At 49.0% G+C, this 23,649-nt stretch overlaps 1 protein-coding gene across 3 annotated transcripts in view; it reads right to left on the reverse strand.

Moving 5' to 3' along the window:
• Positions 1 to 23,649, reverse strand: part of MINDY3 (MINDY lysine 48 deubiquitinase 3) — a 1,607,185-nt gene that overhangs the window by 539,181 nt on the left and 1,044,355 nt on the right. For all 3 annotated transcript variants that reach the window (XM_069648406.1, XM_069648407.1, XM_069648405.1), the window contains exon 10: positions 1,432 to 1,502. In XM_069648406.1, the coding sequence (XP_069504507.1) occupies positions 1,432 to 1,502 (71 nt within the window). The remainder of the gene's footprint in view (positions 1 to 1,431; positions 1,503 to 23,649) is intronic.

The raw sequence follows: 23,649 nt of genomic DNA on the forward strand, positions 1-23,649 counted from the left end.
GCCAATAGAATCGCTCCTCTGCCTTGGAAGGATAGGGCGAAGGAAAAAACACTGGAAGATGGATCTTTTGAGAGAGATGAAAATCAGAGAGCACCCGCGAAAGGAAGTAGGGTCTCACTCTCAATGTCACCTTCTCTTTGGAGAAAAAGAAATAAGGAGGTTAAGTAGACAATACCTGGAGCTCACTCACCAGTCTCGTGGAAGTGATGGCAACCATGAAAATCACTTTAAGGGTGAACAATCTAAGGTAACATGAATGCAGTGGCTACAGCAGAGTGTTCATTAAAAATGTCAACACTAAATTCAAACCCCATTGCTGGAACCACAAACTGGTGTGGTGAAAACATTGCAAAATCCCTGTAAAAATTGCATAACAGTGGGAATTGTGAAGGAATAGCTTTGCTCAGAGGTCATTTTAAAGACACACATAGCAGCTAGGTACCCCTTTGTCATGCTGATCTGTTAGGCATGTCTGGGCAAAAGACAGCAAACAAAAGAGAGGAAACGGGACAGGATAAAGGGTCTTGATCCCTCTCCTGGCACCAAGCCGAGAATGTACACCATCTGCAGGGATAAATCGACTTAGTGGTGGACCTCCGAGTTAAGAGGAGAACATTCAAGGATGTCGTCAGCCTCTCAGCAGCCAAGCATGAAGGGTTATGATGCTAAGGTTTGGGGTGGAGAACCTGCCCCTTTGACTGGAAACTGACTGAAGAGGTCTAATATCTTCTGCCTAAAGTCTTACCATTCCTCTGGAGTGGAGGATTGGGTCGCAAACTGTACTTGTGATGACACCTCCAGGGATTCCTCCCAGCAGTGACTTCTCGTCTTCAACTGCTAGGCTACCAGGACCTCTTCAGGTGCTTCTTCTCTTTGCAGGTCATGGACCGGTCTTCTGACAGATGCCCCGTGCCTGAGAGTCCTAAACCAAGATCTCTTTACTTCACCTTTTTCTTTGTGGAAAAAGTTAAAGAGTTTAGCTACCGCTCCCGGACAGAACCTAGGGTGCATGTTTGGCACGACCCACAGTGCTGGGTGTCATTTTCTATCCCCTAGGCAGTACAAAAAAATCTATGGGGTTCGGACATCTGTTGGCCGCAATCCAGGCAGGGCTTGAAGCCTGAAGCCTTATTTCACAAAAAAAGGAAGCAGCGTGTTGCCAAAGCGAACAGAGTGCGCAGAACAAATAAACTAAGGTCACAGGGCATAGTGCCTGAATATATACTTGGCTTCGTTGATGTCCGGTGTGGGGTGTCGGGCAGAACCAACAAGGAGCCGTGCTTCGCCCATAGGTGGCAGAAAAGTTTCAGAAGAACAGCTGCACTGGGATACGATTATCATAGATGAGGAATCGATGGGAGGAAGGAATCCATTAGAAAGGATTTTACTTTAATTTCAACTAAACCAAATGCAAATACATTTTTAACTTACCTTACAATATCTTAAAGCCTCCATCAAAGTTAGAAAACCTACAGAGGCTTGATTACGTACACCAAAAAGTTCTGTAAAAAAGAAAAAAAAAACAGCAACTTCAAAACAATTCTCAATAAATCAATAGCCAAATAATAGCTATTTTAATACATTTTTAAACAGAATGAAAATCCAAAACCTTAATGCTATTAGGCAACAATAAACATCAAAACAAGCACAAGGAACAAGTTACTTACCTGTAACTGTGGTTCTCCAACATGGGTCTGGCATGGATTTACATGCTAATGAATATTCCCAGTCTTCGGGCCAGGAGTCCTCTGTAAAAGAAGAAAGCAGCATTGCTTTAAGGGCTTGAATATTGCCCTTCACCCATTATCCAATCACTGAAGACCGGATCATACTGCACGCATTCAATGATGTCTCCTGCCAGAGTCCCACCCCCGGCGGCCATCTTCAGATTAGAAGCATGTGAGATGCCACTATGAACCCAGAAGAGCCACCACGAGGACGGAGGGAGGGTTTGCATGTGAATCCATGGTGGAGAACAACAGTTGCAGGTAAGTAAATTGTTCCTTCTCCAGCATGGGGTCAGTCATGGATTCACATGCTCATAAATACGATTATACACAGTAACAAATACACAACCACGGGAGGTGGCAAGGCTCAACAGAAGTACATCACTTACCCCCGGAACCGACTCACCTTAAGCAAACAGGTTTCACAGCACTGCTTGGCCGACTCTGGACTCCTCCCTGGAATCCCTGTCAACATAGTAGAATTTTGTGAAGGTGTGAGTCGACCTCCATGTAGCAGCCCTGTAAATGTCCAGCAACGGAACCCCAGAGAGAAACGCTGTCGTAGCAGCGATGACTCTAGTGGAGTGGGCTCTCGGCCGGCATAGATGTGATCTGTCGGCCTGTTGATGACTGTGTATAATGCAGCCGGAGAGCCACCTTGATAGGGAGGCCTTGGACAGGGCCTTCTCCTGGTTTACAGGACCAAAGTTCACAAAGATCTGAGAAGTCTTGCGGAAGTCCCTGGAATGGGCCACATATAACTTCAAGGCACGAGCAACGTCCAGTGTATGCAGCAGCCGAAACCGGATTCGGGAAGAATACTGGAAACACCAAAGGTTCGTTGAGGTGGACCTCAGATGGGAATTTTCAGCATGAAGGAGGGGTGAGTGTGGTGCACCATCCTAGTAGGCTGCAATGATAAGTAGGGGGCTTTACAGGAAAGAGCCTGGATCTCCCCTATACGCCTGGCAGACGTGATCGCCCCCAGGAACGCATCCTTCCATGAAAGAAACTTGAGAGGAGCACGATGTAAAGGCTCAAATGGAGGACCCATGAGCTTGGCGAGGACAACATTGAGCTCCCACGCCGGGGTCGGAGCGTTCACTGGAGGCAAAGACCTAAAGAGACCTTTCATGAATTCTTTGACTAGTCTGTGAGACTATAACGATGGCCTTGTAGGCGAACGGCTGTATCGTGAAATGGTCGCCAGGTGTACATTGATGGAGGCGTGGGCCAAACCACACTTGGCCAGCGTGAGCAAGTATGGCAGGAGCTGAGGAGTAGAGACACAACAGCGTGATCCCGTGTCCTGCGCCACACTGTGAAGCATTTCCATTTGTGACTGTAGCACGAGTAGAGGGCGCCAGGCCTTGGCATGAACTGCTTTATACTACACCAGAAGGTCGTGGTGGCCAAACTCTAAGGCTGCATGAGCCAGGCCGTGAGTTGACACTGGATTGTGATGCAGGACGGTTACACCCTCCTGGAAGTGAAGGCAGCCTGATGTTCGGCAACGCTGACAGGCGAAGCAGGTTCAGTTACCAAATCTGGCATGGCCACGCTGAGGCGATGAGTATTATCTTGCAGTGGCATCTCTTCCAGACACTCCCGTCTAAGTGAGAAGGCGTCCCCCAAGGTCCCCGGTTGAGGGAACCTGCTGGCAAACTGCTGCATTTGGAATTCGCCGCTGTGGCAAACAGATCGATCTCAGGACAACCCCATTGACGGAACAGTCAGGTCACTAGATCCTGCTCCACCTTTCCTGATTGGACCAAAGCTCCCTGCTGAGGGCATCCGCTATGGTGTTCTTTATACCTGGTAGGTGAAAGGGTATGAGGATCATGTTCTGAAGGATTTTCCAGTGCCATAGTTTCTGTGCCTCATGGTGGTGTGGTCCGTGAAAATCCTCACCACCTTAACTTTCAGCAGAAGCAAGAACAACTTGAGGGCCCAGAACACTGCCAGAAGCTCCAGCACATTGATGTGCACATCCTTCTCCCCTGGCAGTCAAATGCCTCTGGCGTGGTACTTACCGGGGTGGGCACCCCATCTGTCAAGAGAGGCGTGCGTGGTGACTGTTGCCTGAAATGGAGGGGTCCAGAAAGGGGAACCCGGATTTGATGGTGGACAGACGATGCACCTCCCCAGGATGGCCAGCACCCGCTCTTCCAAGGGGAAATACAGGGACGCCACTGTTCTGAGACGCGCCCCCAGAAACCGAACATTGTCTGATGGAGTAATGCAAGATTTCTGAAAATTGATAGAGAATCCGAGCCCTGTTAGCAGACGTGTGGTCCCATGTGTGTGTTGCACCACCAGGCTTTTAGAACGTGACCGAATGACCCAGTTTTCTAGGTACAAGTAGAAGTGTATGCCCTTGAGGCGCAGATGTGCAGCTACCAGGGCCAAACACTTTGCGAATACCCTTGGTGCCGACTTCCGGCCGAAGGGTAGCGCCCTGAACTGGTAGTGGTTCCCCAGAACCACAAAGGTAAGGAACTTTTTGATGCTTTGGATGACTGGGGACGTACATGGAGGCATCTTCCAGATCGAGTGTAGTCATGTAGTCCCCTTCCTCCAGTTGGCCGAGCACTTGCTGCAACGTGATCATCCTGAACTTTTGAGACCTTGGGTATTAAGTAAAGAAGTTACTTACCTCAGCAACTGAGTACATTGTCATCTGTGAGGTCCCCTTCCTCCAGTTGGCCGAGCACTTGCTGCAACGTGATCATCCTGAACTTTTGAGACCTTGGGTATTTGTTGAGGTGCCGTAAGTCCAGGATAGGGTGCCAGCCCCCGACACCCCTGACATCTTATGTACTTGAAAGTATCTGGAGTATGTTTTGGAGCCCCTGAGTGGCACAGGGATGGGTTATATTGCGCCCTTTGCCAGCATGACACGTACTTCCCACAGCAGCTGGGCAGTGTGTTGTTCCTTGTTACAGGTGGAATATGGGTGGATTTGCGCATTTGACCGTTCTGCAGAATGTCCAGCACCATTAGTCTGTGGCGATTCCTCTCCAAGCATCAACGAAATTTGACAGACTGCCTCCCACTGGGGTGTGGAAATGGGGGCCCGGGCCAAGTCAGGCCTGCTTTGTTGCTTGTGGCTCCCCCTGTGGGAACCCAAGGCACTGTGAGCCTCCACCAAAAGCATGGGACCGACCTCTGTATGATTGCTGCGCTGTGGAGTGGGAAGACTGGTGGTAGGAAGAAGAGTTGCAACCCTTTGAGGATCTTCCATACGTACTCCTGGAGGACCAAAAGAAAGAAGAGCGGTGCTGCTGCACGGTTTCCTAATGACCTTGCTGTCTCTGTGGCAGTCTTGATTGCTTGCAGCGTTTCATCCACCACCTTTCCAAAGAGATTATCGCCATCGAAAGGCATATCGCCCATCTTGGCCTGAACCCATCTTGGCCTGAACCCATGGTCTGAAATTGGTAGCCTTCAAGCAATCTTGACGCCTGAGCCCTATGCCATTTCCCATTTGGCGGAAGCCGGAATCTGTGACGTCCATGGCCACTGTGATAGCATGATCAGAGGCCACCTCTCCCTCCTGAAATAGTGCCAACGCCTCTGTCCTCTTGTCGTCTGCCAAGAATTCCAGGAATGGGCCCAGCTTAAACGACATTTCTCTATCATACCGGTCCAGAATGTCCAGAGCGTTGACAGCCTTGATGGTCGATGCTGCAGTATGAGAATGCATTACTTACCGTAAAAGCATTTCTGATGGTTGTATCTGCTTAGATTCACATGCTGTGCATAGGTCCGACATCCAGTGGTCACTGCGGAGTATTGCATTTTGTTTTTCGTAGTCGAAAAGGGGACGTCGACCAGGCGTGTCTGAAACACTATCCCTATAGTGACGTGCGTTGTACCCACAATCCCTCACGCGTCGAGGTCCCTCTGTTTGTATTTTTTCTGCCCTGAGGGAGCCTTCTAGACGTGAGTGAGTACAGAAAGAGAGAGAGATATATAAAGGAAGTCTATGTTCCTTCCATCCGAGCGGGGAGGAAGGGTGGGCGCATGTGAATCTAAGCAGATACAACCATCAGAAATGCTTTTACGGTAAGTAATGCATTCTCTTCTGATGTTTGTTAATCTGCTTAGAATCACATGCTGTGCATAGACTAGCGAGCAGTACCCGGAGTTGGCGGTGGGTTATGAGAAGGAACAGTAGAGAAAGGGTGTCGTAATACTGCCTGTCCCACCTGGGAGTCAGATCTAGAGTGTGTATCTAGACAGTAGTGTTTTGTAAAGGTGTGCACAGAACTCCAGGTAGCCGCTTTGCAGATGGACTCAAGGGGAACATTTGCAATGAATGCTATGGATGCCCCCGTGCCTCGAGTAGAGTGTGCTCTTGGCTTAAAGGGTAGTTCTCTCTTAGCAAGAGTATAGCAGAGAGTGATGCATTGAACAATCCATCTAGAAATAGTGGATTTTGAAACCGCATCTCCTTCTCTTCCTGCTGCCACCGAGACGAAGAACTGATTAGTCTTCCTCAATGGTCTGGTTCTTTCCATGTAGAACATGACCGCCCTGCGTACATCAAGTGTGTGCAGAGTCCTTTCTCCCAAATTGGAAGGATTTTGAAAGAACGTTGGTAGTTCTATAGACTGGTTTACGTGGAATTTAGAAAGAAATTTCGGAGCAAACCTAGGGTGAGTGCGTAGAACCACTTTATCTTTGTGAACTGTAACAAAGGGGTCTAGAATAGAAAGAGCCTGAAGTTCACTTACTCTCCTGATGGAGGTGATAGCTATTAAAAAAGCAGTCTTAAGAGTAAGATGTTTAAGGGATGCTTTGTGCATGGGTTCGAATGGAGAGCCCATGAGTCTGGTAAGTACCACATTAAGGTCCCATCCGGGAGCAGGGTCAGCTATCGGGGGGTGTATTCTTTTTACTCCCTCCATGAATGCCTTTATAACTGGGATCCTCCACCACGACACTTTGAGTTGGGAGGTGGTGTATGCAGAAAGTGCCGCTAGGTGGACTTTAATGGAGTTAAACACTAGGCCTGAATCCAAGAGATGGGTCAGGTATAGTACCACATGTGTGGGAGAGCAGTCCATAGGGTTGATGCTTTTACTCCTGCACCAGATGACAAATCTCTTCCACTTGCTAGAATAGCAGTGGCGAGTGTTCGGTTTTCTGGCTTCCCTGAGGATGTCCATGCATCTTTGCGGGAGTTGTAGATGTCCGAACTCTATGACCTCAGGAGCCAAGCTGCTAAATTCATGTTCTGGGGGCATGGGTGCAGAGTCCTGCCCTTGTTCTGAGATAGCATGTTGTACGGGCAGGGGAGTTTTACTGGGGGAGATAGAGACATCTCCATCAAGTGAGCGAACCATGGCTGTCGGGCCCACATTGGGGCCACCAGTATCATGGTCACTTGTTCCTGGTGCATCTTGTGCACTACCTTGTTGAGAAGGGGAGTCGGGGGAAAAGCGTAAACAAATTTCCCTGACCATTGCATCGATAGACCGTTCCCCTTGGATTGGTTCTGGGGGTACCTGGAGGCGTAACTTAGGCATTGAGAGTTCTCCAGGGTTGCGAACAGGTCTATTTCTGGGAATCCCCATTGTGTGAAGACGTCGAAGACGATGTCTTCGTGCAGACGCCATTCGTACTCTTCGGGCAGGGGGAAATCTCTGCTGAGTCTGTCTGCCAGCAGATTGAGTTCCCCGGGTACATGTAGTGATAGTAGGAACATGTCCTGTTTGAGAGCCCACTTCCATATATTCTGGGCCAGTTTGGACAAGCCTGGAGAGTGGGTGCCCCCCTGCTTGTTGATGTAGTACATGGCTGTAGTGCTGTCCGTAAGGACCATTACTGTCTTGCCTTGTAGGTGTTCTTGGAAGGCTTTTAGCGCCTTGAATACCGCTAGTAGCTCCAGTAGATTGATGTGTTTGGATGCTACGTTCGGAGTCCACACTCCGTGAGCAGTGTGATGGGATAGGTGAGCACCCCATCCTGTGAGGGATGCGTCTGTGGTTAGAGTGGCTTCCGCCGCGGGTGTGGCAAAGGGTTTTCCTTTTTTCATGTTCCCCTTTGTCCACCACTGTAGCGAGAGAACCAAGGCCTGCGAGACCACCACTAGATCGTCCCATTGTCCGCTGGCCTGACACCACTGGCTGTTGAGCCACTCTTGCATTGGGCGCATGCGCAGGCGCGCGTGAGGTACCAAATAACTACACGACGCCATCATTCCTAGCAAGCGCATTGCTTTGCGTACCGTCACCTCTCGGCCGGTCACATATTGGGGGATCTGAAACAGCATGTTTTGGACCCTCTCTTTGGAGGGGAAGACGAGGCCGTCCCTTGTTTGAATTAGAGCCCCTAGGAATTGTTTGATTTGACTGGGGTCTAGACTGGACTTCTTTTCGTTGATGGAGAAGCCCAGTTGGAACAAAAGGTCTACCGTCTTTTGGGTATTGGAGAAACATGTTTCGTAGGAGTCCCCTGTTATGAGCCAGTCGTCGAGGTAAGGGTAAACTGGGATGGACAACCTGCGCAGGTGGGCCGCAGCCACTGCCAGTACCTTTGTGAATACCCTTGGTGCTGAAGCTATACCGAAGGGTAGCACCTTGAACTGGTAGTGTTTGCCCTCTATCATGAACCTTAGGTATTTTCTGTGCGCTGGCAACATTGAAATATGAAAGTATGCATCTTTCATGTCCAATGTTGTCATGTAATCTCCCTGTGAAAGCAGCGGGATCACCTCCTGTAAGGTCACCATACGAAACTTTTGGGGTTTGATAAACTTGTTCGCTGGGCGCAGATCTAATACAGGGCGCATGGTTAGATCCTTTTTGGGTACAAGGAAGTACACTGAATAAATACCTTCCGTTACCTGAGATAGAGGCACGACCTCTATGGCTCCTTTTTCCAGCAGTTGTTGTACTTCTTGAAGAAGGATGGCAAGATGTTCCGGCGTCAACCGGCGTCCCCTCGGGGGTCTGTAGGATGGGGAACTGTTGAATTCGATACAGTATCCGTGGGCTACGGTGGAAAGTACCCAACGGTCTGACGTTATCTCCTCCCATGCAGGAAGAAAGGATGTTATCCGGCCCCCGACCGGTGTTGCATGGGAGGGGACGCGAATCTTCGCATCACTTGGAGTTGTTGGGGGCTTGGGAGCCTCTGGGGGTGGATCCCCGACCTCTCCCTTTGCCCCGGCGTTGGCCTCTTTGGCTGTACTGCCCACTATTGGCTTGGTAATTGGTGGCAGGGTATTGCTGATGCTGACCTTGTTGTTGTTGCTGTTGGCCACGAAAAAAGCGCTTGTTGCCATAGCCGCGTCTGGTAGTGGGCTTAGAGATCTGGTCAAGAGTCTTGATAGTGTCGAACTCTTTTTTGGCCATCTCTAGGGCTTCATCTACCGCTTTTCCGAAGAGGTTGGCGTCCTCGACAGGTTTATTTATTAAAGACGCCTGTGTCTCCGGTTTAAAGCCTGAGTTGCGCAGCCATACATGGCGCTTTAGGAGTATTCCTTGTACCAGGGAACGTCCTGCTGTTTCTGCCGCGTCCAGAGAGTTTTTTACAATGCTCTGGTTAACTTGTGTTCCTTCGCCAATAGTCGACAGTAGGCGTGTACGTAAAGGCTCCGGTGCTTCCTCTGCGTCTTTGCGCAGTTTGGCCCACTGCGCGTCTGCGTAGCTCGCAAGCAAGGAATTGTTGTTGGCAATTCTTGCTGAGAAGGCAGCCGAGGAAGTAACTCTTTTTGCAAGGGCATATAGCCTCTTGCTCTCCTTGTCAGGGGGTGCCTCACTGGTGGAAAGTGGTACCCCTGCCCTCTTTCTAGTATTAGATACAACTAGGGAGTCCGGTATGGAATGTCCCCTAATGTAGAGCGGGTCTGAGGGTGAAGGAGCGAAAAGTTTCTCAATCCGTGGATTGACCCCTCTGATCAATGCGGGAGTGGACAGCGACGGGGTGATCCTCCTTTTAACTGAGGCGAGGAGTGGAATGGTCTGGCTGACCGGGGGTTTTTCTTTAATGACTCTTTCTACAAAGTCTAATTCTGGAGAGAGTTCTCCCGTGTCCAGTTCGAAATGCGCTGCTGCTCTGCGCAACAGTGCATTGAAAGTAGGCTGATCGTCAATTGGAGACGTGTTCCTAACTGGAGAATTATCCGGAGGAGTTAGATTTAGGGCATCAGTGTCGGAACACACTGATGGTGATTGCCAGGGGTGCGAAGGTCCTTCTCCTGGGCTAATCCCGAAGCCTTCTTCTATAATGTCTGTTCTGTCTTCTAGACATTCCTCCTGGTTCTGTCCTTCGTTGTCCATGAAATCATCTTCTTCCTCGAAGTATTGTTCCTCCCCAGTGAGGTCATATACATCTTGGAAGTTTGAGGCTGTGTCCAGCAGGGGATCGACCAGCCTCGGTTTTTTGGCTCTGGGGTCGTCTTGAGGCCCTTCTCTAGTTCTTCTGAGAGTTAGAGGGGCTTGGGTACTCATAAACTTTTCCATCCTCTCCATACAGAGGTGGAGTCTTTCCATAGTTTCATGGGGTACCCCAGAGCGGTCTAGCGGGGGAAAACTCGAGTTGTCTACCTCGAAATGGCTCGACCTCTCCCAAAGCGTCGAGGAAAGTGTCCCGTCGCCCTCCTCAAAACCCTCAGGTGTGTCGGGAGACTCCCTGACTGAAGGGGGTAGTCCCTGCTTTCCTTCGGGTGTTTTCGGCGTATCCTTTGATCTATGCGTAACGCTCGACGAAATCTTCGGCGTACGCTTTTGGGCGTCGGCTACAACGATCCTGGCTAAGCTATCGGCGACATTCTTGTCGGCGGAAGCTTGAGTTTTCGACGCTATGGGTATCGAGCGCTGTACGGCGGTCTGCGCCTTCTGTTGATGCGCACCGGCCGATGGTTTGGTGGTGGCGCCCTTGTTTGCCGAAAGCCCAGTCGCAGGTCGCGGCTGCGGTTGCGAGAGGGGCTTCGAACCCGAACGGTCCGAGGAGGCCGCCGGTGGAACCTGCGTCTCCTTGGGCGCCGAAGCTCTCTTCGACTTAGACGAAGAAGAGCCATGGGTTGTGTGCTTACCTTTATGTGAATCTTTGTGTGCGTCAGTGTCGCCGGGGTGTTCATCCCCATAAGCAGGGCGTGAGCCGAGCCCGTCGGGGCCGGGGACAGACGACGAAGCGCGTAAGCGCTCCTTAGAGGGGGTTTCGACTTCCGTGGCGGAGGTCGTGTCATCGCGTTCCTCGTCACTGTCGGTGGTAGCAGCGGCGGGTGAACCTTCGGCCTTCGACATCGCGTAGGCCGCCCACCTTTTAACCCTACGGTCTTTTAGAGTTTTAGGCTTCAGAAGCCGACAAGCCGCGCACCCTTCCTCTTTGTGATCGAGGGGCAAGCAGCGGTTACACCGTGAGTGCTTGTCCTTCCAAGTGAATTTGCCTTTACAAAGTGGGCAAAACCTAAATGGTGTCCTCTCCATAGCAGAGGCAATAAATCGCGATAAACACCCCCAGGGAAAGGAAGGGGAAAGGGAAAGGCATTCTCAGAAAGACCCAGAGATGTCCCACGACCCCACTCTCCCTACTGTATGTGGCCAGCGAGGCCAGGCCACGTGTTCGGCAGCGCCGAAGATTTCCTCCGCTCGACCCTCCGTCGACGATTTTGCTCGGCGGAGAACAGCTACACTGCGTCGAGGGAGTGCTGTATTAATCTTCGTATTAATCTTCGTAGAAGAAACGACCAAAGGTCGAGGGTTGCAATGTCTCTCGAGGAGCTCCGCGTGAAGGCGACCAGAAGCTGGGCGGAAAAAAACAATCTGAGGGACCTCGACGCGTGAGGGATTGTGGGTACAACGCACGTCACTATAGGGATAGTGTTTCAGACACGCCTGGTCGACGTCCCCTTTTCGACTACGAAAAACAAAATGCAATACTCCGCAGTGACCACTGGATGTCGGACCTATGCACAGCATGTGATTCTAAGCAGATTAACAAACATCAGAAATGATGTTCTTTCCTGACGCATCCAGCTTTTGCTACTCTTGGTCTGGAGGGATCATAGACTTTGAGGATGCATTTGCCGACTGCTTGCTCACTACGGCCGAAACCACTGAATCCGGGGATGGCGGAGAGTGGAGGCATTTGGGGGCCGAGTACGGCACCCTTTACTTTTTCTCTAGCCAGTCCTGCTTCGCTGGTGCAGAGCTGAGGGACTTCATTAGGGCCAGGCCCTCTTCCCATACCTCGTCCAGCAGCAGGACAGATAACATTGTCTTCCTGGCTGAGGCACGTCTCTGGTAGAGGAAACCTTACTTCCTCTTCTCCTCTAGTACCAGATTAAATAAGGCAGAAGCCCTAGCCATCGTGAGGTGAAGCCCTGGGGGTATCATCCGCACCTGCGGCCACTCCATTCGCTGCTATAAAGTCATCAAACTCATCCATGTCTGTTGTGCGGGCATCTGTGTTAGTTGACGTATCAGTGTGTGGTGCCTCACCTGGCAGCGTTGGGACAGGCGGTGGTGACTGTGGTCGTCTCGGAGTAGCCGAGTGATGCCAGTGAGCAGGCCTCGGAGGGCTGAAACCATGGTCACTCCCTGAAGGGCCCGCTACTGTAGCTCAGACCATAGAACTGGGACACGTGCCTAGGAGCATGCGGAGGGGCCCTTGGAGGAATGTTGGCGTGTTTGAACAGGCTCGTATGCCTTGGCAGATCCATGCCTACAGGGCTGTAGGCCTCTGCCTCCACGCACTCATGCCGTTCGTCGTCGGAGCTAGTATAAATGGCCAAAGGACTGATTGCCACTTCCCTCAGGGCTATAGCCATGAGCAGGGCTTTTAATGACTGGGTAGTGGCGTTCAACAAAGCAGTAGTTGTGGGTCCAGGCTTTTCCAGTGGCTTTTCCTTACTCGTCGATGAGGTGGCCATCGAGAGGGCAGCCGTCGACGGGATGGCCGATGATGAAGCAGTCGCAATGAGGTGGCCGTTGACTAAGCAGCCACCGACGAGGTGGCCGTTGAAAAAGCAGCCACCAATGAGGTGGCCGTTGACAAAGCAGCCACCGACGAGGTGGCCGTTGACAAAGCAGCCACCGACGAGGTGGCCGTTGACAAAGCAGCCACCGACGAGGTGGCCGTTGACAAAGCAGCCACCGACGAGGTGGCCGTTGACAAAGCAGCCACCGACGAGGTAGCCGTTGACAAAGCAGCCACCGACAAGATGGCCGTTGACAAAGCAGCCACCGACAAGGTGGCCATTGACAAAGCAGCCACCGACAAGGTGGCCGTTGACAAAGCAGCCAACAACAAGGTGGCCGTTGACAAAGCAGCCGACAAAAGCAGCCAACGACAAGGTGGCCGTTGACAAAGCAGCCGCCGACGAGGATGCCGTTGACAAAGCAGCCGCCAACGAGGTGGCTGTTGACTTTCTTGACACCGATGAGGCCACTGCTGTGACGACAAAATCATTAATGAAGGTTTGGTCAACGTAACCATGGCCAAAGATGGCTTTGCGGTCGCTGACGAATTCGTACCAGCGGGTGTCGCTGAAGACTTTGAAGAGGGTTCCTTTCGGGAGTGTGTCTTTCTCTCCCGTGACAAAACACTGTGTTTGGAGGACTTTGTGCCGGCCACCAGCAAGCTCACCGTAGACGGGCAAGGTGAACGAGAGCGCTTGTGCCCTGAACTAGGACCCGCATTAGCAGTGTCTCTAGCCGGACCAACAGACTGGCGCTTCTTTACTGGAGCCCTATGTGGTTACCGCCTGGGCCAATCTGGATCTCTTACCAGGTGGGGAGCACTGGGAGGCCACACCAGGGCCCCCGTCCTCTTAACTATGACACCAACCGCCGGTAGTGATCCTTCTTCGTTTTGGCCTAAAAACTTCTGCATATGTTGCATCAGTCCTCTTCATGGTCGTGATGCAGACAGTAGAGACATCTAGTGTGCTTGTCCTCCACACCTGTAGCAGAGCCTGAAGAGACTTCTCCTGCCTTCCTCCAATATGGCGCAAAGTAGGCCATTCCACTTGATCTCGTTGTGCAGATCTTTGAAACTTAACCAGCAACGGAGCCCTGTTCCCGGAGCTGACGACATCAGAGATCATTTTATAGAAAAAAGCTTGGAGAGCAAAACACAACGACTCTCTGCACAGAAACGTGCAGTAAACATCTGACGATGGCTGCCAGGGGCCGGAACCGAGGAAGACGACTGTCATTGGATGAGTGCAGTATGACCCGGTCTTCAGTGATTGGTTAATGGCTGAAAGGCAGTATTCAAGCTTTTAAAGCAATACAGCTTTCTTCATTTACCGCGGATTCCCGGCCTGACAACAGGGAATATTCATGAGCATGTGAATCCATGCCAGACCCCATGCTGGGGAACTGCTCAAATAAAAAGAATTGCAAAAGAAAACATTAGGCTATGTAACAAAACAATTTCACACTAAAACCAAACACTGAAAGGAATGGGGTGTTTATAGACATTACTTGGAGAAATAATGTGGCAGGAAAGGCTGCTCATTCTAATGCCAGGTAGCAGAAAGAAGCATGGATCCCATGTGCTCACCAAGAAGATAGAGGGATAAAAAAAAGGGATAAAAAAAAGAGGAAAAAGGGGAAGAGAAGGGGGAGAATGGAGAAGAGAAGAAGAGGGGGAAGAGAGGCGGGCATTTGTAAATCTAACATTCTCTGCAACTCATTTCTGTAATTTCTGTCTTTATGATTTATAGAGACTGGCTGTCTTGCTCTGAAAGAAAGTAAATGATTAAAAATAATGGGCTTATTGAATGGATTCCCATTAAACATTTTGTACTATATTGGAATTGTAACGAATCACAGGAATTCGTCTCTTCTCCCCAAGGGGGAGCCCCCTGTGAGAGAGAGAGGTGAGCCCACTCTGCAATAGCCTGCCTAGGGGTAGAGGCAAGCAGGACCTCATCGGGAGAAACTCCCCCTGTGGGGACAAGTACTCCTGTTCCGGTGACGAACACCCTAAAGCACAGCCCAACATTACCTCTTTAGGTATACCCTAGAAAAGACTTACATGAAGAGAGAAAAAGTATGTGTTATTGTCAGCAAGAAACTGCGAGTATCCCTTTATCGTGCGTATCTCCCACGCTCTACAACATTTTCACCAAACCCCTGTTCGATGTGCTTGACTATCTGGGTGTGACCTACACTAATTATGCAGATGACACCCAGATACTCATCCCCATCACTGGTGATTACATTGCAGACACCAAAGCTTTGAACGACGTATACCAAGTCGTCCAAGCATGGATGGCACACCACGAGCTCTGTCTCAATGATGAAAAGACAGAGCTCCTCACCTTGGTACCCAACAAAGACTCAGCAAACTTGACCCTTCATTCAGCACTTTCAACATTGATGGCAATACCATCAAAGTGGCTAAAGAGACCAAAACTCTGGGGATCTACCTCAACGCCACACTGTCAATGAACCGACAAACCAACGCAGTCGCCTCAGCATATGCCTACACCTGCAAGCTGATCACTGCTTGTCGCCCATTCCTCTCCACCCAGAACTGCATCACTCTCGCTAGGACGCTGGTTATGTCCAATCTTGATTATTGCAATGCATTGTATCAAAGCACTAAACAACGGAACCTCAACAAACTCCAAACCGTCCAAAACAATGCTATCAGAGCAGCCCTAGCCATCCCTAGGTCGGCGCACATCTCTGACACTAGGAAGAGTTTACATTGGCTTTCCGTCGCACAAAGAATTTCACTCAAATCCCTGACTCTCACTCACAAATGTATCAACAACCAGGCCCCTACCTACTTAACATCCCGCTTCTCATACTACACCCCCTCACGGACGCTAAGATCTGCCCAAGCCCAATCGCTCACTATCCCGAAATACAACCTGAAATCTGCCGGTGGCGTCAGCTTCCCAGTCCTTGCCTCCAAACTCTGGAACTCCGTGCCACTCGCCATCAGAACGCTCCCATCCGCCACTCTTTTAAAAAACAAAGCCAAGCTATGGCTATCCTCTACTCCTCACTCACCACCAGTATAAGCTTTGCTGCCCCACTACTATAGCAATACTTGTACCTGGACTATGAACTTGCTATTCTTTTGCCTGCACCTCAGTCTGCCACTCTTACACCGTTGTACCTCAATGTATGTAACTGCGATTATGACTGCTGAATGTTCTGTAACTGTTCCTCATGTTCTAAGATATGCGCCTGGTTGCCCTCGGGCCTAGCGCGCTATACAAATAAAATAAATAAATACATTTAAAAGGAAAACTTCATTTAACTGAGACGAGGAGGATGGAGCAAGGAGAAGAGAGACGCGCAGGCAGAGAGAGAGAGAGAGAGAGAGAGAAACACAGAGGTACTCCGGAGAAGGCCCATGGCTAGGTAATCCCTGAAAGGAGAGGAGCCCGCGAGTTGCAAAACTGCTCGTGTACCGAAACCTGAGAGATGAATGTGCAGCGTCCTGTAAGGTGGAGAGAGAGAGAGCGAGAGGAACAGAGTGGTGGCATGGCCACAAAGATCTTGTGGTGGACCGGCGGTCAACCACTATGCAGTTGGAACTGCATACCGTCCTGGAATCTGAAACAGTGGACGGTCATCCTAAGGGACGATACATTACGGGGTACAAAGCGTTGACTAAATAAAAGAAGCCGGACAGGTGGAAAGATTAATCCCGAATAAAGAGAAACCCTAGTGACAGTATCCCTGAGAGTAACAGATAACTGAGAAAACAGGAGACCCGGGAGATAGACAGAGAATTGTTATGGGAATACTCATACTCATCCCTGTCAATATAGCGTGACTATAACATTAGAAGCAAGAGAAGTGAGTGAGAATCGTTATGGGACTACTCATACTCTTGTCAGTAAAGACATGCAGAGTATAACCGTGAAAGCGAGATAAGTAGAGGAACATAGTAATAGGAATACTCATACTCGTCTCAGTCAAATTCAAGAAAGCATAATCAAGAAAGAAAGCAAAGCAAGAGAAAAGCCTGAAGTGAAGGACAAACTGATATTGATGTTCAAAGACAGATTCAATAGTAGGAGCCAAGGTTGTGAATTACGCAGCAGAGAAGAGTCTCAAGAGAGAGAATCATAAAGGTTGTGTAAGGTTTCAGTGGGAAAAGGGAAAAGTTACTTTTTTTATTGAAACTTTGTTTATTGTTTTCCAGCTACTTACAATAAAGAAAGAACAATGGTTCATCGAATTCCCCCTCCTCCCAATAACATTCCTCAATCTTTTGTCTCACATATACAGCTACAGTATCCATTTACAATATCTCATTTACATATTCCAAAGTCTCTTATTGTGCATTCCCCTCCCATATGCACCATCCCGTTTCCTCTCACCCCTCCCATTAACCTTCTCATATTCAATCTCTGTCTCCTAGGCTGTCTCTTACCTCTGGGTTTGATGCCATCAACCCTGCTTGCACAATTAAATACTGTTTATATGGTTCCCATAGATATATATATATATATATATATATATTTAGGTCTAGCACATGGGTGAACAACCATTCCGTATTCAGTTTCCATCTCATTACAATAAAGAAAACGGTGGAAAACTGTAGGAGTGTAAAAGAATTAAAGCAGGAATTTAAAACGTACCAGTTTAAACCTACTATTAAGAGCTATTTTCTTAGTTTCTGCACAACAATACCGCCATACGTCGTCGGTCACAGCAGCCCCTACGATTCCACTCATCCCCTCAACCCCACAGCAGTTAGTATAAAAACAAATCCAGGGATGGAACATTCACCCTACCCTTGCATCCTTCTATAGTCAGAAACTGTTCCTCTGGGAATAGGTCCGAAAACATGAGATGCCTAGCCATTCCGTACAGCATTTATATCCCAATTCTCCGGTTAGTGGTACACCTGGTATATGAGTAACTGGTAGTTTGGGAGAGTACAGAACCCCTCCTTTCCCTTAAATATTAGCCCATGATCTACAGGTCAGTCCCACCATGTTCTTTAGCCTGAATGATCTACCATGAGCCGCCAATATATTTGCTCCTAGTAGGGACGGCGCTGCAAGGGTTCTTTCCATCTTGACATGTCTCATACCAACCAAATACACGGCCTGGGCAGCTTCATAATATGCCTCCACATCAGATAACGCCAATTCACCTCTCTCCAATAGCGCAACCAATTCATGCCAAGCCATACATGCCCGTTTACCCGCCCAGATAAACCGAGATATCACTGCTTGTACCTCTCGAAAATACGACTTCAGCACTGCCAGCGGTACATTTAATATCACATACAAAAACCAGGGAAGCAAAACCATTTTTACCAGTGAGATCCTCACATAGAGATTGAGGGAAGGCCCATCCATCTACCGAAGACCATTATAGTGTGCTCCAACACCATTCCATAATTGCATTAGTATAAAGTCTTGGGATATCGGGCCATATTTATTTTTATTTATTTATTTACATTTTTTTAAAGCGCTCACACAGCCCGGGGCATTGAGGCGCTGTTACAGGAATATGTCTCTTAGTTGCGTATAACGCACTTAATACCCGGTGGTTTCTAAGTGCGGACCCGGGATCGAAGCTGTGTTGCTTAGTGTCTTCTTGTTTCCAAGGCGAGCACGTTGCCGCTGAGCTACCCTCCCGGGACATATCTATTCACAAATACGTGGTATATTCCATGTGTAACTGAAACGAAAAGCCATCAGTGAACTGCACAGTGGTTTCCTTAAGTGGAAAGAGCCCGATTTTGTAGTATTTATTTTCAATCCGGAAAGTACACCAAACTCCAGCACAGCCGCCATAATTGGCATAGAGACCACCACGCTATGATTGCATAACTATGTATGTGACTATCTCTCAGTTATTCAGCGAGCAGCTAGATTGCCAGGGCAAACAACAAGGGTGAGAGAGGGCACCCTTGCTTCGAGCCCCTCTCAAATGCTACGATCGACATAAGGAGACCATTCACTCTAATTTTAGCATTAGGTAAAGTGGGGCGTAATGAGACTACAGATATAAACCCTTCTTCCTCAAAACCTCCACTGAATCAAAAGCCTTGTCGGCATCAATTAGTGCTGCCACCACAGAGTCATCCGGGCACATCACTGACATCAAACCGAAAATGCGATGCAGCCCCATAAGAGGTACAGTGGCCTGGAATACAACTGGACTGATCCGCTTTAATGCATTTATGCATCAGAGGTACCAACCTCGAAGCCAGCAGTTTTGCTAATATCTTATTAGTTAATCAGTGAGATTGTACAGTAAGAACATTCATCTGCTGCTTTCCACGGCTTCAATGATACAGTGACCACCACCTCCCTCATAGTGTCAGGCAGTTGCCCCTCTCAGAATGCTTGTTAGTATACCTCTACAAGGTGAGGAGCCAGTCGTGATGCAAAATACTTCTAAAACACGGCTGTAAAGCCATCTGGTATGGGGGCTTTTCCAGAGGAAAGTGTTTTTATTGCTTGGATGATTTCTTGTTCCGTAATGGGCCGACAACCATTCTCACTCTTCCTCTCCACACCAATAGAGCACCACTCGATCAAGATATGTATTTAACTCAGAGTGTGATGCTTGAGCTTGTGAGGAATAAAGACGGGAATCGTATGTTCCAAACTCCTGCACATTTCCACTATCTACATAATGCCCTTGACAGACGTGATATGTGACCTAGAGTTACCAACCTTAGCGATCAATTTACCCAGACGCTGACCTTCTCCATATTGTCTGACAGTTTTTTTCCCCTGCAGGAACTTCACTTGTCTCAAAGCTGCAGCCCTAAATATTTCCAATTCTTCTCAAACTGTTTTATGCTTAACTAGGTTGCTCTCAAAGCCCACCTCTGCTTGCAACCACTGAATACATGCCTCACTATCCGTCAATTCTCCTCGGATCAGTTTCAATATCACAGACTCTCTCGAAATACACTACCCCCCTCACCATACACTTGAAGGTTTCCCAAAGCACTGAATATGAAGCGACAGAACCCAGATTGTCAGCAAAGAAGTTGTGAATTACCTGTTTTTTTTTTTACCAATCTGTTTATTATTTTAACAGAGTAAACAGTACATAACACAACAATTACCTGTTTTTTTTTTTTACCAATCTGTTTATTATTTTAACAGAGTAAACAGTACATAACACAACAAGGTACAGTTGCGCAAGGTGCATTAAGTTCATGTGTATTAATCGTGGTGAAACAAGGGCGTCGCCCTTCCGAAGCTTCTCTAAGATGCATCCGTGGGGGGGGGATTGTCAGGGGATCTGGCTTCCTCTTATTCCCATTGTCTAGACCCGGTCTTCCATTTCCCCCAGATCCTCGTGAATTTCCCGGGACATCCCCTAGCTAGAACCTTCTTTCCAAGGTCATGCAGCGATCCATTTCTGGCAACCACTGGTTTAGTCTTGGGCGTTCCGCTCAGCCCCAGGCAGCTGCAATGAGTCTTTTGACCAGACCCAGGGCTACTGCCACAAAGGTCTTCTCGTCTTTATTGAGGTCTGTGTCCTCACATATTCCAAGTATTGCCATTTTCGGTTCCCGGGGAATCGGGGCACTCATTATAGCAGACAGCTTCCCCATACATTTGGCCCAGAAGGTCTTGATTTGCGGGCATTCCCATATTGTGTGGTAAAAGGTACCTCTGTTCCTACCGCATCTGAGACAAGTGTCATTGTCACTCTGACCCCATCAGGTGAGCATTGTGCAGGTGTAGCCCTATGGAGGATTTTAAATTGTATCAACTGCAACCGTGCTGCTACCCCCACCGCCCTTTGGGAACATTAACGTCTCTGTCCACTCCTCCGGCTCCATTCGACCCAGGTCTTGTTCCCATTTCTTTTGCAGGTTGGTAAGTTCTAATGCCCCAAATGCAGTGAGTACCTGATATAAGCTGGGCGTAACCTTGGTTGGGATGTTTGTAGTTAATAAGTTTGCCTCGAGCGGGGAGCTGTTTGGAATATCATCTGTGGTGGGGAATTGCAAAGGAGAAGTTCAAAATTCAATAGCATGGGATATTTGTCTGTGTCGGAACCCCTCCCCCATTACCAAGCCGTGTTCCAGCAGTAAGTCCCCAAACGACAGGGGTCTCCCGTCCTTTATGATATCTGCCAGTGTGTCAATCCCTCCCGCCGCCGAGCTCTCCAGGTACCCCACCTTCAGTATTTCCCCCAGGAGTGCATTATGACATATGGGCTGCACCAGGGTCGGCTGCGGGCCCCACCCTATGTCCTGGTGCGCCTCTGCCCAGACCTGGCATGTGTGTCTCATGGGTCCAGGTAGCGTGTCAAGATATCGTTTCCCCCCCCCGTATAGCGCTTGCCTTGGTGTCCTACCTCTCAATCTTCTTCACTCCGCAGCAATGTGCGGAAGAGTTTGGTTCCCGTGTAGGCAGTCGTTCACAGACCCCAGCTGAGCTGCCCAGTAGTATCTGCGCATATTGGATAAACCTATCCGGCCCTCCCACACTGATCGTTGTAATGTTTTCATTGCCACCCGTGGTTGCTTAACCCCCCCACAGGAGCCCCCTCAAGGATCCGTCCATGTCAGTAAAGATCTTCTTTGGGATTGGGAGAGGGGCTTTCTGCAGGATGTATAGAAACCTGGGCAGGGATAGCATCTTAAAAACACGGCAGCCTTGCCCAATAGGGTCAGTGGGAGAGATTGCCAGTGTTTGGTGTCTGATGCAAACTTTTTCATCACAGGAGTTAGATGGAGCGGGATGTAGTCTTCTAGTTGTGGGCTAAAGTGGATTCCCAAGTATTTAAAGCCTGTTGCGGCCACTGTGTATGGGCACTCACGGGGGAGCCAGGTCGTCTCACCCTGTATTGGGAATAAGACAGATTTTTGCCAGTTTATTTTGAGCCCAGAGAATTCCTGGTATTCCTGTAGTATTCCCGTCACTACTGGGCATGAGTTATTGGGATTGCTCATATATATATTAAGAGGACGTCTGCATAGAGCGAAACTCTGTGAATGACCTGTTTAATTCCCTCTGCAAACACAGCATCAGACAAACCTTCAATTTTAAACACGCAGGCCTGTCTCGTTCCTATCCACCCTGGAATCTCTAGTACTAACACCACAGGTACATGATCTGACAGCATCCGCTCCATACTACTGATTCTCCTCTACCCATCCCATTATCATATCTGATATCAAAAAATAGTCCAACCTTGATGCTGATTGATGGACCATGGAGAAACATGTAAAGCCCCTCACATCTCTATGTCTAGTTCTCCAGATGCCATTCAGTTCCCACTTCCAGCATAAGTCTCTTAATTAACTGGTCGATTTCAGAGGAGATCTCTGAATTCCCCCAGTCCTATCCACCTCTGGCTCCAACATAGTTTTGAAATCCCCTGCCCACACAACCACAACTGAGGGATTCGGATACAGTTGCTGGGTTATTCACTCCAGTGTGCCCATTTTATCCTGGGTTAGGGCCGTAGTAGTTGATTAATGCGATGATCTTCCCACATGAACAATGCAAACCCCTAATATTCCAACTCATGCATTTAAACCCTCTAGCCATGACACTGCAGACCTTTCTCATAAAGCCCCAGAGTTTTCCTTATACATCATTTCAGGAACCGGACACTGTGACCTAAAAACATACCAGCTTAGATCACCTCTACCAACCCTTGCTTAATCATTAACTCTAGGGAGGCAAAGCCGGAGTAACTACCAGGGGCGATTCCCCAAACCACTGCCCCCTCCAGAAAACAACCACACAAACTCCTTACACCACCTCCCACCGCCAGCAAAACCAACCTGCCAGTCACTTCCACCCTCCCCCCAAACCACTGGCTGTCAAAAGCTTCCGTGCAAGTGCAGCCCAGTCCCCCCACCCCCCCGCAAGCACAAACAACTGAATTTGCCACCTTCTCACCACCTCCAGTTCCAACACACCTCGCCAACCGTACGGGAGAATTTCAGGTAATTGACCCAGGATTGTGGATCACCCACCTCATGTTATCACAGCGGCGTCCCCACATAACGAAGACTAATCACCAGTCTCCAACAATTCATGCCATAAGAACGACCCCAGAGATCGAAACATGTGTCAGCAAAATCTTAATAAACACCATAAATCGCTAAAACTGATGCCTAGAACTTGCGAACATTTAGAGAGATATACTCACCCAAAATCTGTAGTGCCCAGCGCAAATATTTTTGGTCCCAACCCATACTCAGAAGCCTTACCCAGGAACAGTAGGTCACTGTTCCCAGTAGACCTACTACACATGCAGCAGGGCACAAGTCAAATCTCACCTGGAAGCGCAGTGGTCATGCAGTTCTACTGCCCCGACCTACTTGTACAAATACACCTCCAATGTATACATCACAATATTCATCTGCTTTACGTATACAATAGCATCATGGTGACTCCGCTCTCGGCTCATTATTCCCCTACGCCTAGGGGCTCTCAGGAGCGCCTCGAGAAAAGTGTTAGCTTCATCCGGGTTTCGAAAAAACAATACTTTCCCCTCATGGTCTACTCTGAGTTTTGCTGTTAAGAGCATAGCGTACCTCATTCCCCTCTCCCTGAGCCGCTTCTTGATATCAATATATGTCCTCCTTGATGCATGAACTTTGTCAGAGAAATCCGCCAAGAGCCTGATAGTGTCTCCTTTATTTGTCAGCGTCCCTTTCTCCCTAGCGTTTCGGAGAGCCAGATCCCTATCTTGATAGTTCAACATCCAGGCTATAATGGGATGACCGGTGTGTCCGGAATTAGTTATCGGTTTCTTGCCACTGGGTATTTGGTGTGCCCTCACCACAATGAATACTGGCAAAAAGTCTTCATATCCCAAGACCTCATGCAAGATCGACTCGATCAAGGGTTCCATGGCCTGCTGTTCCACCGATTTAAGGACACCCACTATCCGTAAATTGTTCCTTCTGGATCTCAATTCAAGATCCTCCTGCTTGTCTGCCAAGTCCTTTAAATCCCTTTTCACTTGTGTTAGCTCTTGGG

The sequence above is a fragment of the Ambystoma mexicanum genome, chromosome 2q (assembly GCF_040938575.1).
Source record: "Ambystoma mexicanum isolate Mex_15411 chromosome 2q, UKY_AmexF1_1, whole genome shotgun sequence".
NCBI classification, from domain to species: Eukaryota; Metazoa; Chordata; class Amphibia; order Caudata; family Ambystomatidae; genus Ambystoma; species Ambystoma mexicanum.